Source organism: Neolamprologus brichardi, chromosome 19, assembly GCF_056152115.1.
Source record: "Neolamprologus brichardi isolate AB-2024 chromosome 19, ASM5615211v1, whole genome shotgun sequence".
Taxonomy (NCBI): domain Eukaryota; kingdom Metazoa; phylum Chordata; class Actinopteri; order Cichliformes; family Cichlidae; genus Neolamprologus; species Neolamprologus brichardi.
Window position 1 is genome coordinate 15,331,561 of NC_142122.1, and position 15,629 is coordinate 15,347,189.

The 15,629-nt window shown below is 42.5% G+C and overlaps 1 protein-coding gene across 2 annotated transcripts; it reads left to right on the forward strand.

The window, feature by feature from the left end:
• The first annotated feature begins 639 nt into the window (after nucleotides 1-639).
• Nucleotides 640-12,348, forward strand: e2f2 (E2F transcription factor 2). Of its 2 annotated transcripts, none has more exons than XM_006798499.3 (7): nucleotides 640-1,434; nucleotides 6,674-6,773; nucleotides 8,176-8,395; nucleotides 9,042-9,203; nucleotides 9,478-9,592; nucleotides 9,712-9,910; nucleotides 10,506-12,348. In XM_006798499.3, the coding sequence occupies exons 1-7, from the start codon at nucleotides 1,159-1,161 to the stop codon at nucleotides 10,778-10,780; spliced, it is 1,347 nt and encodes a 448-aa protein (XP_006798562.1). In that variant the 5' UTR covers nucleotides 640-1,158; the 3' UTR covers nucleotides 10,781-12,348. The 2 variants fall into 2 exon arrangements, with proteins under 2 accessions (XP_006798562.1, XP_006798563.1); XM_006798500.3 differs by having other exon boundaries at nucleotides 9,715-9,910.
• Nucleotides 12,349-15,629: the final 3,281 nt, after the last annotated feature.

Consider the following 15,629-nt stretch of genomic DNA (forward strand, 5'->3'; position numbering starts at 1 on the left):
AATAAAGCAAAATTGTCTTAATTGTTTACAAAAAACATACAATGTATATTTAATTATATTAAAAAAAATAAAACTTATGAAAAAACTTTCCAATCCTTTCTTGCCCTCTGATTTCTAATATACATATTTTATTATGTCCTGATTACCCAGAGAGCAATTCGGCACTATTTGAACATACTGTACATGATTGCGCCGTTTGCAGAATCAGACTTCATTTTTAAACACTGCAAATTTCATATAAACATATGAAGTTAATGTTTAACCGTTTTTGTAATCTTTGACTGTCAAGGAACTGAACTGGGATGCTGTAAAATGCAAGTAAGTGGTTACAAGTGGAGTTAAAAAGGCAATAAAAAAGTGCTTCAACAACAATAATGCGCCTCTAACGTGTGATTATAAAGTCTGGGCTGGTCATTGTCTCCATATCCAGCCTGGCAATGAAAGAACACCATGTCTCGGTTTGTGCTCCTGTCCCTTTAAGCAGATCACTCCCATCCCCGTACAACTGTTTTATGCAAATTAGACAAGCTGAACGTGCCATAAGCCAATCAGAAGCGGCTTTCAGCCGCGGGAGATCCGAATTTCGCGGGATGAAGTTTGGCGGTAAAAAGACTGCTCTGCCCCAGCTCTTGCCCCCTTGTATGGAGAGAGGAGCTCTGAGGTGGACGGACAGGAGTGGCATACTGGGTCGGATTCAGCACCAGAGGGAGTCACAATCATTTATTAATCTCTAGCTGGAACCGGATCTCAGTGAGACCTGGAAGCCTTGAAGAGTTAAGCTTTAAAGTTCTGGACGTTTGAAATAGTTTATTTATTCAGGAAGCTATTCTTTATAACTGGTAAGGCAAGTTTCCTCTACACTGTTACAGGACAAAGGATAACAACACCGACCAGCCTGTTAAATGTACTAAGGATAAACGTCACATTATAACATATAAGCGTGTACTGCATGTGTAATTTATGCGGCTTGCAGCTAATTCGGCAGTTTACGCTGTGAAAGTTGCTTTTGTTTTGTTTGTGTGTTACAGTATTGGCAGTTAATATATTCATAGAGGTCCCGCAGTAAGTGAAGCTTGCTGAGAGATTCAGTGTGCTCAAGTACAGGCACACTTCTGCCTTCGCCTCACCGGTCCGGTTAAATTTAGTCTACTCAGGAAAATGATGCGGATGCCTAAAGGCGTCTCGCCGGCATCGGGTCGGCAGGCAGTGGGGCTGCCTTGCTCTCAGCAGAAGATGAAGCTTTTGTCCACCGGGGGAGTGAAGACCGACTTCTTCCTCACCGGACTGTCCAGTCCGCAGATGAACACGGTACCGGCCGGATATTTCACCCAGATCTGCAACACCAGCGTGGCCGAACAAAGAGCCAACAGCCTGTATTCAACCCCCCATGGACCCGAGGTTAAACCCATCCGATCATCCTCCGGGCGACTGCCGGTAAATAATCATACAAATACAAGCCTGGGGTCGTGTTTCCTTACTGTTTAATATCCAGCGAATGATATGCATATGTCCGGGGGAGGAATATTTAACTTTTTTCATTGCTATGCATGTTTGAGAAGGGTGCATTCAGATATGTTTTGACGTGATAAGCCACAGAGAGGCCACTGTGGCTGCTTCTGCTGATGTGCATGACTGGTGTCTTCTCTCTTTCTATTTTTTTTCCTTATCCATGCCAGGCTGCGTGACATCTTCTCCCGCAGTCCAGCTGTAGCTAAGACAAGGCCAGACGCCTTGTTCTGTGTTTGATGGTTTTGATGAGCAGTGGGGGTGCTTAGAGAGAGGCCCCACTCTCTTGTGCCCAAATAGCGAGTGTCCCCCCTCCTTGGTGCAGCAGAGCTAGTTTTTTTTTTTAAATACAAGCAAACAATGCAGGGGCTCGACCACGCTGGAGGAAAGACACTTAAGGCAAATTCATAGCTTCCCAACACTTGTAATGGGAGATAACACACACAACAGATGCTCCACCCTCACTTCCCATTATGTCAAAACAGGGTCTGTGTTGGACTGTGGGAAGGAAGCATAGGTCAGAGGTCATAACCACAGAACAGGTGTAGTGTGGAGTCTGGAGTGTGACAGTATTACGATCGGAAGCCCTAAGCATCACCAATAAGTAAAGGATTAACCTGTTTTGTAAAACACATACACAGTTGGCTTTAATGATGTTAAGTAATGTCGTTCATTTTAAACTCGAATGCTGAAGATTATTTGAAAATCCTGATCTGAGAAGATTGGATGACACTCAGCAGCTTTTTAGTGCTCCACACCTGTTGTTGTTTGTTGTATTTGGTGTCTTTATTCCAGCTGACTCGTCAGCCCTGGAGTCTTTTTTTAGATTTAATGAATTGCAGTAACGCTAAAGGGGTTAGAGTGCATACAGGGTTTTCAAATCTCGTGTCAAATCCCCAGCTGTAATAGGCCCTTCAAGAGGATTGGATGGATACAAGTAAAGTGAGAAATCGGGTACCACCTGGCATATCATGTGCCAATGTGAACCTAACTGCTGTCAAAGTGTGTATGCATTGTTGGTTTCTAGAGATATTACGTGCATGCTTGATAACCTGGTCTTCCCCTTGAAATCCAACCTTAAAGTTTGGCCATGTAAGCGGTCCATACTGGATTTGATGTGGTTCAGTAGACTTTATGACACGACCCCCGTGTACGCAGTCATGTCGCCTGTGTTTTTGTGCATGCACACTGTGACCACGGTAACTTCTGTTTTCAAGGGATTTGAATATTTTCAGTTGTTGCACATTGTCACAGGTGCACGTTTCAATTTACCAGAAAAACAGGAGCCTAGTTCGGGTTGACAGAAGCGACGGCACGGTTGAAAATACGGATGAGGTTTCAAAAAGCTCTCTGATTAAGAAACTTCCTCTGGATCACTTCAGTAATTTGGGTAAACTTAATCAAAGGGAGTGAACCCACCTTAAAGTTTCTGTTTTTAAACGAATTTCATGTGATTTGATTCCCATGTCTAGAAATAAGTGGTACAGTGGGCTTTAATGATGTTTGAGCGTATTCTATTATACGTTAGTTTTGTTGCACTAATATGATTTTGACACAAGGATGTCATTATCATTATGATTGGGTTTGAATGACTAAACGTCACGACATTTGAGTTGCGATGGCTGATGGGAGCTATCTTGCAGGATACATTTGATGTGATGATATTATGAAGTTTTATTGACGACAGTAAAGAAGCTGAAGATAATAATGTGCTGCTGACACAGCTGTTTCAGTGCATGTTCAGTCATGACTCCTCTGTTTACAGGAAGTGTGGCCTTTTCATGTACTTACAGCTCACTTCCTTTAACCTATACAACATTATAACCACAGCTTTTTTCTTTAAGCTTTCCTTTTTTAAAACTTTGACTGGGAAACCAGATTCTAAAGCTTAGCATTTATTTCTTTTAAGTACAAACAATCAAAACACTCTCTGAACACATTACACAAAGTCCCACACTTTTGTAGGCACCTACCTACAAAAATTAAAAAAAAGGTTAATATTTGACTGATTTTAGTAAACTTCAGCTGCAGAGATCCAGTCTTTACTTATTAATCTCACCAACTCTAGAAAAAGGCAACGTATCAGCTATTGGCATGTGAATTTTAACCAGGGTGTGTAAACTGTTGATAAACTGTTGTCTCTGCTTCCTTTCAGCTCGATAGAGATGTAAATGTGTTACAGTATTCAGACCTCCAGCCAAAGTCCAGGGAAGCCCTTTTCTCTTATTGGACTGCGGATGAATGAATTTGTCAGTTTAGGCAAAGTTCAGTACAGTCAAACAGCGGTATGGCAACAGGATGCATCTCCATAATATTCACCAGGAACAATGTCCCATTTATTCCCCGCTTATGTGACGTGTACTCGGAGTTTCATGGAATGCGCACAATCCACCACAACTGAGGGATTACGGATGTCAGCCAATGCCTTAGTCTTTCTCCCTTGGTAATTTTTAGGAACACACACGTCTCCTGCAACCGACCTTCAGCTCTGGTTTGACCTTTTTTGAGCCCCTAGGGTTAACAACCCATTCAGGCTAATGCTTTGGTGTGATATTGGACACAGTACCAACTGTATGCATTCTCTCTATTATCTGTTTTGTTGGTGTGTTTTCCATTTAACCCCAGCTTCAGGCAAATACCAGTCCTACAGCGCAATGCTCTCTATAGGGGAAGTTTTGCATTTCAAAGCAGCTTACCCTCATCAGGCAGGCAAGCCACAGTGGGGACGGATCCACACCTCTGTTTAGCCGCTTAAGAGGCTGTTGTAGTGCAACTTTTGTTTTTCCTTTATGTCCAAGGGTGTGGTAGTGAAGGGGCTCAGTACAGAGCGGTAGGTACTTGTAGACATACTGAAACTTGCCCTTTGCCTGGATGGAATCTAGTCTGGTGCAGCCTGACTAGCAAGATCTGTTTGTTTGAGGAGAGGCCCGACTGCAGAAGCCCTTCACGTGATTATGATTACATGCGTGGAGTTCACAGCACAGCGGCAGAGACGGCGGGAACCGGCCAAAGAATATACAGCAAACAGAAGGGGACACGTGCAGTAGATGGGCGTAACTGGGCAATCAGGCAGGGTGAGGTTATAGCGAACGTGAGTGGCGTGATACTGCCAGTCTTTGAGATAAAGTGCTAATAAGGAGGGCAGCTGACTCGGGCCTCTCCCATCGTCTCTTATAGCTGCACCATACGTATGTGAGAGCTAGTTTTAGGGTGTGAACGCTTTTGGATTCAGATTTTCACAATGTTGTGTTATAACACCTTAAAAGTGATGTGTGCTAGGCGGCATACCTGTGCACTTTCTGTAAAATGTAACCATTTCTCAATAGCTGCACTTCTTCTTTCAGTGGTCTGTTAGTCTGTTGAGTGAGGAATTTTAAAAAAAAGGTCTTTCCTCTAAATGACTTTGGGTTTGTGTAATATGGTTGAATCACCAGAGAAAGCACTCATGCAAATGAAGGAGCACCCAAGCCCTCACTCTGATGTACAGCTGCAGGGGGAAAGCGCTGGTTCCATTCTTACAAGTCATCATGCATCAGGCTATGACTCAAATTGTACACGTGCATTAAAAAGTTTGACTTGACACATGTTGACCTGCTCGTTTTAAGTCATAGAAATGACAAATCTTCAGCCTTATTTGGTGAATAAATGCGACGTTTTTTTCTTTGTGCTGGGACACTGAGTCAATGGAAAGCTGTGGCAGTTTTTCTCTGGTTAAACCACAGCTGTCACGGCTGTAGGCAGTCCAACTGGTATCATCTGCTTCCTTTCTGCGACTCCAAGTGTTTGATAGCGACTTTCACGACCATCGGCCAATGAAAACTCAAAGTTTGAATCGTGCAAAAGGTCGTTTTAGAGGCAACAGTGAGCATTTTGTTCTTCGGTAGCTGGTCACCGTCCTGTTGCGGGTGTCTCTGTATGCCTGACTGTGTGTTTTAGGGATTAAAATCCAGCCTGCCAGCAGCACGGGGCTGCTCCAGATGTCACGAGTCAACAGGTGGACGTGTTAGGGAGAACACTGGGGGACAATGGCAGCCTTCATTATCCCTTTACTCGCACATGCGTAGGCACATCCACACGCGGTAACGTGAACTCCCTGCTTTTCCCATCTCTGAAAAAGCAATTACCCTAAACCTGTTAACTAAAACAGTTCACTGGCCGCATGTACGCTGTCGTGGCAAAAGGGATTATTTGTGAGGAGACACGGTGAAAGGAGTTTGTGAGATCTAGCCATGCACTACAAATTACCCAGCAGCCAGAGTGTGCTGAGGTGAAATGCCATTGCCTCACTAGCTCAGTCATTGTGTTTTTGTGTGGGCAGTTGTTGGATTTCCAACTGACAGCAAACGTTCTCGTCCACCGTGAACTTTTGATGATGACAGCATATCTGCACGTGGGGTGTGGTGGTAATTCCCTAATCCTTAAGAGAGTAGCGCTTTCACTTCAGCTAAGTAGGCCAGTGGATGGCGGGAAAAAAAAGCAATGGTCATTTGAAGATTTTATATTGGGTTACAAAGGTTGTTTATGTGCTTTTGATTGTATGATGCATCCCTGTTATGGTCAGATAATGTTCTGCTTGTGTGCGCGCGTGTGTCTCTGTGAGGAACCTGTGTGCTAAGCACAGAAGGAAGAGGGTTGGGGGGGGGGAGGAGAGGTCACTGAGTGATTCCAGGGACTTCCTGACGTATGGCAGGCAACGAGTCGGGCCTATAGACCTCCCGCTTCTGTTGACTGCAGACAAACAAAATCAGCCCCTGTTGAAGTGCTTGGGAAAGTGTGCGTGTGGGGGGTGCTTTGTTCCTGCACTTGAGGGTTGTTGGCACATTTACGACATGGTACTTTTAAACAAGCCCCTATTTAGCCGTCTAGCATTCATGCTACTGTTCTACAAAAGGTCTGGACTTGCCCTACAAACTATTTGATTCTTTCAGCTTTTTAACTAGCCATTATTTAAAGTCAGTAGGATAAGTTAAACACCTTCCATAATGTGCTTTTTTTCAGCCTACACTGGGATTGGAAGGATTTCAGTCTTATACGCCGTTTGCATGTTCTTATGTTCTTATGTAGTGAAACAGCAGTTAATACAGAGGAAGTAGTAGAGCTGTAAGTCACACCTGCTTTGTAACATTTGCATCTTTTTGTTAATCTTTGATAAACATCTTCCCTCTAGGCCAAGAGGAAGCTGGATTTAGAAGACCCTCTGTATCTGCCAGAGTTTCGTACGCCAAAAGGAAAATGCAGCATTGCAGCACGGATACCAAGCCCAAGGAGTGAGTAGACTGTACATCTTTTGTTGTTTTTGTGTACAGCCCGTCATGTCTGCTGTGACGGCGTTGAAAGTGCTCTATAAATAAAGTTGGTGTGGTGTGGTACACATCAGTGGGTGGAAAATATTTTTTTGTACTGTGCAAAGGGAAGAAGCAGTTCGACATTAAAAGAAAAGAATAAAAGCAAACAATGAAAAGAAGTTGATTGTACGGTACTCTTTAGCATTAATCTGAACCCAGGCAGGGTGGGTAATGCCAGGTTCGCATGACACGACCTCAGCCTGATTGCGTCCTGACCCTTTGGGTTGTGAACAAACACGAACAGACCTGTTTGCTATGGGTCAGACTGACATGGCAGGAAGACTACTGCTGAAGTATTCCGCAATAGTTTCCTCACTTTCTGCGAAGTTCACCCATATGAGCACAGAGTGCAGTACCAGCAGCTCAGTTGCATACAGCTTTACACATAACAGATAAAAAAAAAAGCAATGGTGTAGCCAGGAGTAGAGAGCCAGTATCATAAACTAGCTTGTTGACATTCTTTTCCTAGAATACACAAGCTAGCGCCTCCTTCCCAACGACATCTCAAATCTCACAGCTCAGCGGGAATGACAGATCAGGGAGGAATATGCGGTCTGCCGTGTCTCTCAGTTATGAAATTGCAATGTCTTATGATTGTTTGATGGACAATTCTCTGGAATTAAGGAGCCCTGAGAATATGTTATTACTAACATTATCAGACCTGTTGATGAGTCAAACTTCTATCACCAGTGTGGTTATATGTCATTGAGTCACGGGGAGAGCACAGTAAGATGCCAGGACCTCTTTCACAGTATTCCGGGAGAATACTTTAGTGTTCCCAAGACAACAGAGGGCCATAATCTCCGATGTGCCCCGAGTCTTACACAAAGATTCCCACCAGCTGGAGCTGCCTAAACCCCCTAAACTAGCTCTTTGATGCAGAGGAGCAGAGACGTCCAACTAATCAAGACTGATTATTAAACCTGTAGCAGATTAAAGCAATATGAAGACACAGTCATCGGAGACAGATGCTGTTTCTGGTTTACAATACTGTACCCATAGCTCTTATTTTCATATTTTCCGTGCGAGGAAGAAATATTGCTGTTTGGAGGATTATTTGTAATATCGAACATGATATCGAACATAGAAAGTAAAACATAAAGGCAGAAATAAATCTAGTTGACACATTCCAATAACTGTTTGTTTTCATGTTTCACTGTTGTCAACAGCTTGTATGACTAATACAGTAAATATTTGAATCAGTGATCTCTCCGCCAGCTCATCAGCCAAATAAAACACTTGAATGAATTAGTAAAAATCTGAGTTGTATAACTCAAGCACATTTCTAGTCTTATGCGCTACTTTTCTGTGTGTTTCCTCGCAGCTCCAAAATCTCCGGGGGAGCGGACGCGGTACGACACGTCATTGGGCCTGCTGACCAAGAAATTTGTGGGTCTCATTGCTGAGTCTCCTGATGGAGTCCTTGATCTGAACTGGGCCACTGAGGTCCTGGAGGTCCAGAAAAGACGCATTTATGACATCACCAATGTTCTAGAGGGAGTCCAGCTTATCAGGAAGAAGTCAAAAAACAACATCCAGTGGCTGTAAGTAGAAATGCAGAAGAAGGTTAAGTAGCAGGAATAGTGGGAGGTTTATCAACTGCGTGTAGCTCACAGAAGCAAACCAGGGACTGCGTAACTGTTAAGTGAAGCCTTGGCATTTAGGGTTCCTTACAGACTTTCACAATAATGTTGGGCAAAGCAGGACTGTTGACAGCAGCAATTTGGCCTTATTAACAAAGCTGTGTAACATAGTGCAATGCAGAGACAAACAGCTGAGACAAGATATTAATATCATATAGAAGTTTGCTTTTATAAGACATTTACTCTAGATTTTTATAATGATTTTACAAAGTAGTGTTTTTATGCTGCACACTTTGTGGACTAATTAGTAAAAAAGAGAGATGTATAGACATTTGCAAAAAAGAAAAACCTACCAATTGTTCTTGAGTCTATTTATACTGGGCTTTGATTGCATTCTAAAAATGTCTCCGTTGCTTTTATTCTTCATGAAGTATTAAAAGGAAGAAAAACTTCATACTGGTACTCGCTTGTCTGCCCCCTAGTGGCAGTCAGCAGACATTGCAGTGCCAGTTGTAGACACTACCTTAACGTGTGGAGTTGTTTTGACTGTTACAGACTTTTATTATTCATAGACGTGTTTATTGTGTGTATGTGTGTGTTTCTCCAGGGTTGGGGACGTGTTTGAAGGTGGAGCGGGTGGAGGGGAGAAGGCCCGTGCCCTGAGGAAAGAGCTTGGAGACCTAGAGAGAGCAGAGAGATCTCTGGATGAACAGATTCAGTCCAGCACCACACAGCTCAAACAACTCACTGAATATAAAGAGAGTCAGAGATATCCTTTACATAGAGCACCGTGGTTATCCACATCATTCTTTCATGATCTCCGTTTCCACTTGTTGTTGGCATGTTCCACTGTAGCTTGCTTGGTGCTAAAAGGCAGCAGGGACGTTCGTCTTTCCCTACTTTACTCTCAGATTCCTACTAATATGAATCTGAGAGTAAAGTAGCCAGATATAGCCAAAAAATAATAAAAGAGAAAAAAAAGACAAGCACACACGCACGTGTATTTAAATTCCACTGTTGTTACCCTTAACCCCATGATCCACATTGGGCTATGTGACATATCAAGACATCCGCTCCATCGGCAGCCTTCAAGACCAGACAGTCATTGCTGTTAAAGCCCCTGCAGAGACCAAGCTTGAGGTGCCAGACACAGCAGGGGTGAGATTTGGTTTATGTTTCAGTTTGTCCCCTTAACCCCTCCTTTCTTTAAATTGTGCATTTGTCCTGATGTCAGATTGTTTTGATAAATAATTGCTTCTTCTCTTGTTTCCTTGCAGCAGGGGTCTTTGCAGATCTATTTAAAGAGTAGAAATGGTCCCATAGAAGTCTACCTATGTCCTGATGAGGGTCTTGAAGAAGCTAGTCCTGTTAAGAGCGTTATCACTCCCAAAAAGGAATTCCCTCAAACGCAAGACCCTCCCGCTGCAACCCCAATAGGACCACCGAGTTACAGCGTCAAAGAGGAACCTGTTGACTGTAAGCTTTGAGTTTTGAACAGAATACCACCTTTATTTGAGCTACCCTTACTTTGATCGTACCCCAGTCTTAGACTGCATCTAGTTTTGCAACTAGCATTAATTTAGTTTTACAAGTTTTACAAAGTGATTTTATCCCAAGGCTTCCAGAATATTAAAAATGAATTGCGCCTCTTCAGCTGGAGCCAGTCCAAAGATCAAATAGCACCATTAAAGCAGAAAGGTCACACTTCTTGTTGGCGGTTTCATGCGATGCCATGATAAATCAGTGACAAATGAAACAAATGGCATGTTATTTAATCTGCTTGTTTGGTTGTTGTATTTTGTTTTGCATTCTGCAAAAAAATGTTGAACTGTTCCTTTAACTTTTTCATTATTTAACCCCTCAGCTGAAAGCATAAAAAACAACAGAAAACTCAGGGAGTATGTGCACAAGAGGAGAATAAAAATAGAACTTGTATGAGGATAAAAGATGTAAAAACTATTCAAATTTAGGAAGCTAAAAAGAAAAGTGTAGCAGTACACCACCTCTCTAAATGTTTTTTAATGCAGTGCCCTTAGCACAAAATTAATTTCCAACGCTTTCTTCAACACAGCCAACATTTCTGCAGCAGCTCCAGCCGCCTCCTCAGCTGTGACCTCCACGTCCTCTCTGCTTGACGTAGAGGGTCTGCTGGGTTTGCCGCCCAGCCTGCTTCAGATAACCGAGGACCAGCTTCCTGGCACCTCCTTCACTTCAGACCCCAACACCCCCTTTGTCAGCTTTTCTCCACCTTTGGACCACGATGACTACCTCTGGAGCCTGGAGGACAGCGAGGGAGTGTCAGACTTCTTCGACACTTACGATCTCGGAGATTTGTTGAAAAGCTGAGGCTTAGATGAAGGGATGGGGCAGAGAAAATTCAGGGAGAAGAAGGGTAATATTTAATCGAATGCCTTCTTGGGACAAACTATTACACTATGAAGCCATCTGTTTTAATGTCCGATGGAGGAATCAACTTCTTTGTTTAAATTATAAAGTGAAAATATTTGTGTATATATAGTAAATTTGGGCAGTAAGTCGAGTAAATCTCATAGAAAGCAGGAGTTATTGTTTATGTCGTATTGTCAGCGAAAGAACTGATGATGCATTTGTTTATCAGTCATTGTTTAGCGTGACCAACTCAGGAACTTTTTTTTTTACCCCTCGTTTCCAAAGTCTAAATAATTGTTTGTACCACTCTTTGGCCCATAGGGGGCAGCATTGTATAATGTCAGCTTTAACTGCCATGCAGCTTTACAGGATTCAATCACTGGATCGAAGTAAGCTAAAGCCACGAAGAGCCATACACACAGGGTCTGTTTGCAGTGTTTTCACCACTGATCAAATTAAGCTGTGAATGAACTTCAGTGTCGACATGCATCTACAGCTCGAGAATACACATCAGGTGAGATCTCAGCATAGATTTTAGACATTAAAACTGGTTTTCAAATGGTGCTCATGTTGCTCCTTTCATGCCTTAAGCTTTGTGTCAAGCCTTGTGTGCCTGAATGTGCAGGCTGTGACCCAGAGTCGAGTCAGAGGTAATGACAAATGGTGGCTATTTTTTTTTTTTATCTCTTTGAATATGTACAATCTTTGAGCGACCCCTTGTAGGTTTGGCAGCTTTGTTTCAGTTGTTGCTCTGTTGAGTTTAATAGTTGTCTTTAACTGAGTGGTTTTAATTTATTAGTGTAAAACTACTATTGTATTTCTTAGGAAATAACCCAAAACAAATTAAATGCAGCATCTGTGTTGCAAGGGGGGGTGAAGAGGGGTGGGTGATGGGGGAGAGGAGGGGGTTAATTGATGTAAATGAGGTGTAATTAGAGGAGCAATTTCTTTTTCCGCTAGTTTTAAAATGAATGAACTCTGTTACTTCAGCAGAAACAGAAACAATGAGAAATTTGTCTTTGCTGTTCAGGTTTTAGGCCCACAAATACTTTCCCTGCCTGCTGCGGCGTAACACTTTTACACGTCAGAGATGTGCTCCTGAGGATGGAGTAGCTCTGACTTTAATCTGTTTGTTTGTTTTTAAAAAGTGTTTTTGAAGTGTTCTGGAAATATAAAATTTGGTATATTTTTGGCTTTCCCTCTACACTGCAGAGATAAGCTAACTGTCCTGTCCTATCAAAACTTGAAATTGAGTGTTGTGGTGCGTATTTGACAGCTTGGGAAATGGTTGTTGTGCGTTTGTGCGTGCAGGTTTTTTACAATGTAGATTAGAGAATTGTGAATTCAGATTTTGTAGTGTGGGTGTGTTTTTTTTCAATGAGCATTATTGTTTTTGGTATTTGTACATAACTTATTTTGTATTTATACCTATTTTTTTCTAAAATTTTTTGGACTGTTGTAAGTCATTCAGCACTTAATGATTTGTAATATTGTGAAGTTATTAAATAAAATATACTGCAGCCATTGTTTACACATGAATTTGAGTTCCTCCTTTTTAATCATGTCAGAAATACCGGAATGCGTATTAATTGTTTTGTATGACGTGGTTTGATATTCTGACGTATCGCTAATTCTTCGACATCTGTGGAAGCCATACGAAAGTTTAAACAGTGCAGGCACTGATCTAATATCAAGTGACATTTCCTAAAGAGTGACAATAAGTCTGCATCAATAGTTACAACGAAACTGAAACAGCTATAAACACATTCAGACAGGTGCACAAAGGCACCCATCATTCTTCACAAGCTTGTTGCTTTGGAAACCGCTCACAAAAGGGAGCAAGCAATCAGCAGGTCAAAGTTCAGTGGGTCACGCTGGAATGGTGTGTTGGGGGTGAAAAATCTGCAAGGAAAAACTATGTCATTAATTTTAGTCAAAGGGGTTTGCACATCGCTGCAAAGTTAGAAATGCAACTACAAGTTTCTTCAGAGATCGGTACAGCGTTTATGAACAGTTCTTTAGGAATAACTAAGCTTGCATGGAACTCCAAGGAGCATCCACGTGACTTATGATCAACACGAAGTTTATAAAGCTTTATACTCCTTACAATGTAGAGAGAGGGTGTGAGTAACAACAGTTTGTGCTGGTTCTCTGCAAACTGTCTGTTAACGGAAACTACAGAACAGCTCGTGTTCTGAACAAGAGATCTTAAACAAGCATGTCACGCATCACATGACAGCCCTGGCTGCAGGGTTTGCATGCTATCTAAAGAGCAAGCTACCTTGTTTCTGTTACTGCTACAGCAGCAATCAGCTGCAGTAAATCTTGTCAGCTGGATCATTTAATTGCAGAAACTATAAATACCTCTTTCTGACTAATGTTCACCAGTTTGCAGCACATACCCACACAGTCCTTTAAAACACTACATGTTGTTATTTACGGCTCCAGGATGAGGAGCGGTTCTGCTTGGTTGGGAAACTTTGGGTGGACTTATAACCTATTAGTTACATGGATAGTATCACTCGTACGACTCAGATGACACTATGGCGCGCAATTAACATCAATATGAATCACAAACAAGTCTGTCTACCTTTTCCCACGCTGCAAAACCTTTTGTTACCATACCAACTGTAATAACAGGTACACTGGCATTGGTGTCTGTTTGAGGGTGGAGTAAATATTGTTGCCCATCCAGAAGCCAGACCACGGAGAACCTGCATGGAATGGCCCTGGACTGACAGTGCTCAGTCAGTAAGTCACAGATGATGTATTTTTCCAAAACAGCAGCTGTCACTTAACGTCAGAGCTATATATATATTTTTTTTTACATCAAAGCTGCTCTTCAATGCAGGTTCTTGAGGCAAATTAGTTTCAATGGGGCTCCAGTCCTATTCAATACACCTCATATGCCTATTTCAGTGGGAAACTAAAGCCCTGTGTTTTGCAATAAATCAACTTTACTTTGTCTTCCCAGTCCCCCAATTTTCAGTCATCCATGTCAACCAGAAGAGGGGGTATTTTACGGTAAGCCAGGGCCCCCGTGTCCTGACAGGGGTAGTAAATTGATAGCAGTGCTAGTGGAGCTGAGTCAACAAGCAGCAAGATGAGGGAGATATTTTTTAGGGGGGGAGGGTGGCTGGAGGCCGGGTTCATTGAAGAACCTTATCCTGCTCCTCTGGGCTGCTGGGAAGCAAGAAGGGAAATCCGGGCAACTCTAATCTTTACTGGAAGATGTTGCTGTAACCTCCAACGCCGTGTGTGCGTCACAGAGAAAGAGAAGCTGTATTCGATGTACATCACTTCCTCACTGCCAAAGTTTCCCTGCTCGCAGTCTCTGAGGGGAGTTTGCTCTAACACAAGAAATGATGTGGCATGAAAGGGAAGCAACCAGTTAAATTACCCTTAAGAGGGGAAGAAGAGAGTTTCTTAATATTTAAAAAGAAAAGGGCGGTAAAGGGTGGAGACAAGGAGGGAAAACATTAAGTGAGTCACATTTCCAATAAAGCTTTGATCTTTTTCTGCATTCCTGTGTTATTCCACCTTTGTCGACCTTCCTGCACACAAATTCTCACTGCTAAACTCCAAACATCACTGAACAAAAAGGAAAACAATTTTCCCCTGTCAATTTTTCATCTCTTCTCTCCCGCCTACCCTGGCCTTGGACTTGGGTTCTTCACTACATGTTAGTTCATTGCCTGAGCAGACCGGTTTGCTCAGTTTTACAATAGGACCCGGGCTCAAAGGCTGGCTGGCATACAAAGGCTCTGCTTCTTTACTGAGTGCTGCAAAGAAACTGAAGGAGGGTATTGTTTGAACACTGCAAGCCCCTGCATTACATCAGCTAGAAGTGCATTAAAAAAAAATGAGTGCATGCACAGTGAGCATGAAATCACACATGCTGCACATATGTCACAATAATAGATGCCAGCAAGTATCCATGCAAGTTGCAAATATACAATATCTGTTTTCTGTCTTTCCCTGCTTAGCTTCCTCACACTTGGAGCCATGCAACAAACAATGACTGAATGAGGCCCTGCTAAAGTGGGTCGCCAACCCTATTTATGTGATGTGTGCCCTCACTTCCTTTCAAGAGTGCACATTTTTTCACAGTGATTGAAAGGTTAAAGAGTGGGGTTTTACAGCTTTTCCTCTGGAGACTTTGGTCCACATTTTAAATTGTGTTGTGCCTTATCTCATAAGGAAAAACCAGAGATATGTTTGTTTGGACTCCAGAGGAACTTTTTTTTCCCATAGCCCCCCCTTTGAGCTTTCAGTTTAAGCTCTGTGTGTGAGTGAGCGTGTGTGCCTGTGGGTGGGTGTGTGTGCAATACAACAATGATATCTTGTACTGCTATGCATGTGCATTTTGGCCTGTCTGTGCTATTGGCTTAATAACACGACATGCAATTCAAAAGGAGCTTGTCTATCTTTGTGACTGCGCACACACAGTACCACTGTGAGCGCCCACATTTAAGACACTGCATCCATTCTGCGCTTGTTCACTGAGCGGCAGTAATAAGCGGGAAAAGAGAACAGATAAAATCCTTTAAACAAAAAGTAATCCTATTTTTGCTGATTGAATATGATAGAGATTATCAGTTACCTGTTGAATTGGCTGCAATTCAGTTTTTCCCTTCATGTATCTAATGTAGGCAAATATGTGGTTTTGTGGTAACGCTAAAGGGAGCCACTAAAATCAGCCATCTGCACTTCATAGTGTATTTTATCGCTGCTCAGCCTGTGGCAATGTTCACTGATACAACTCCTTTTTTCAAGTTGACAGGCTTAACAATAGCAGGCATGCAGG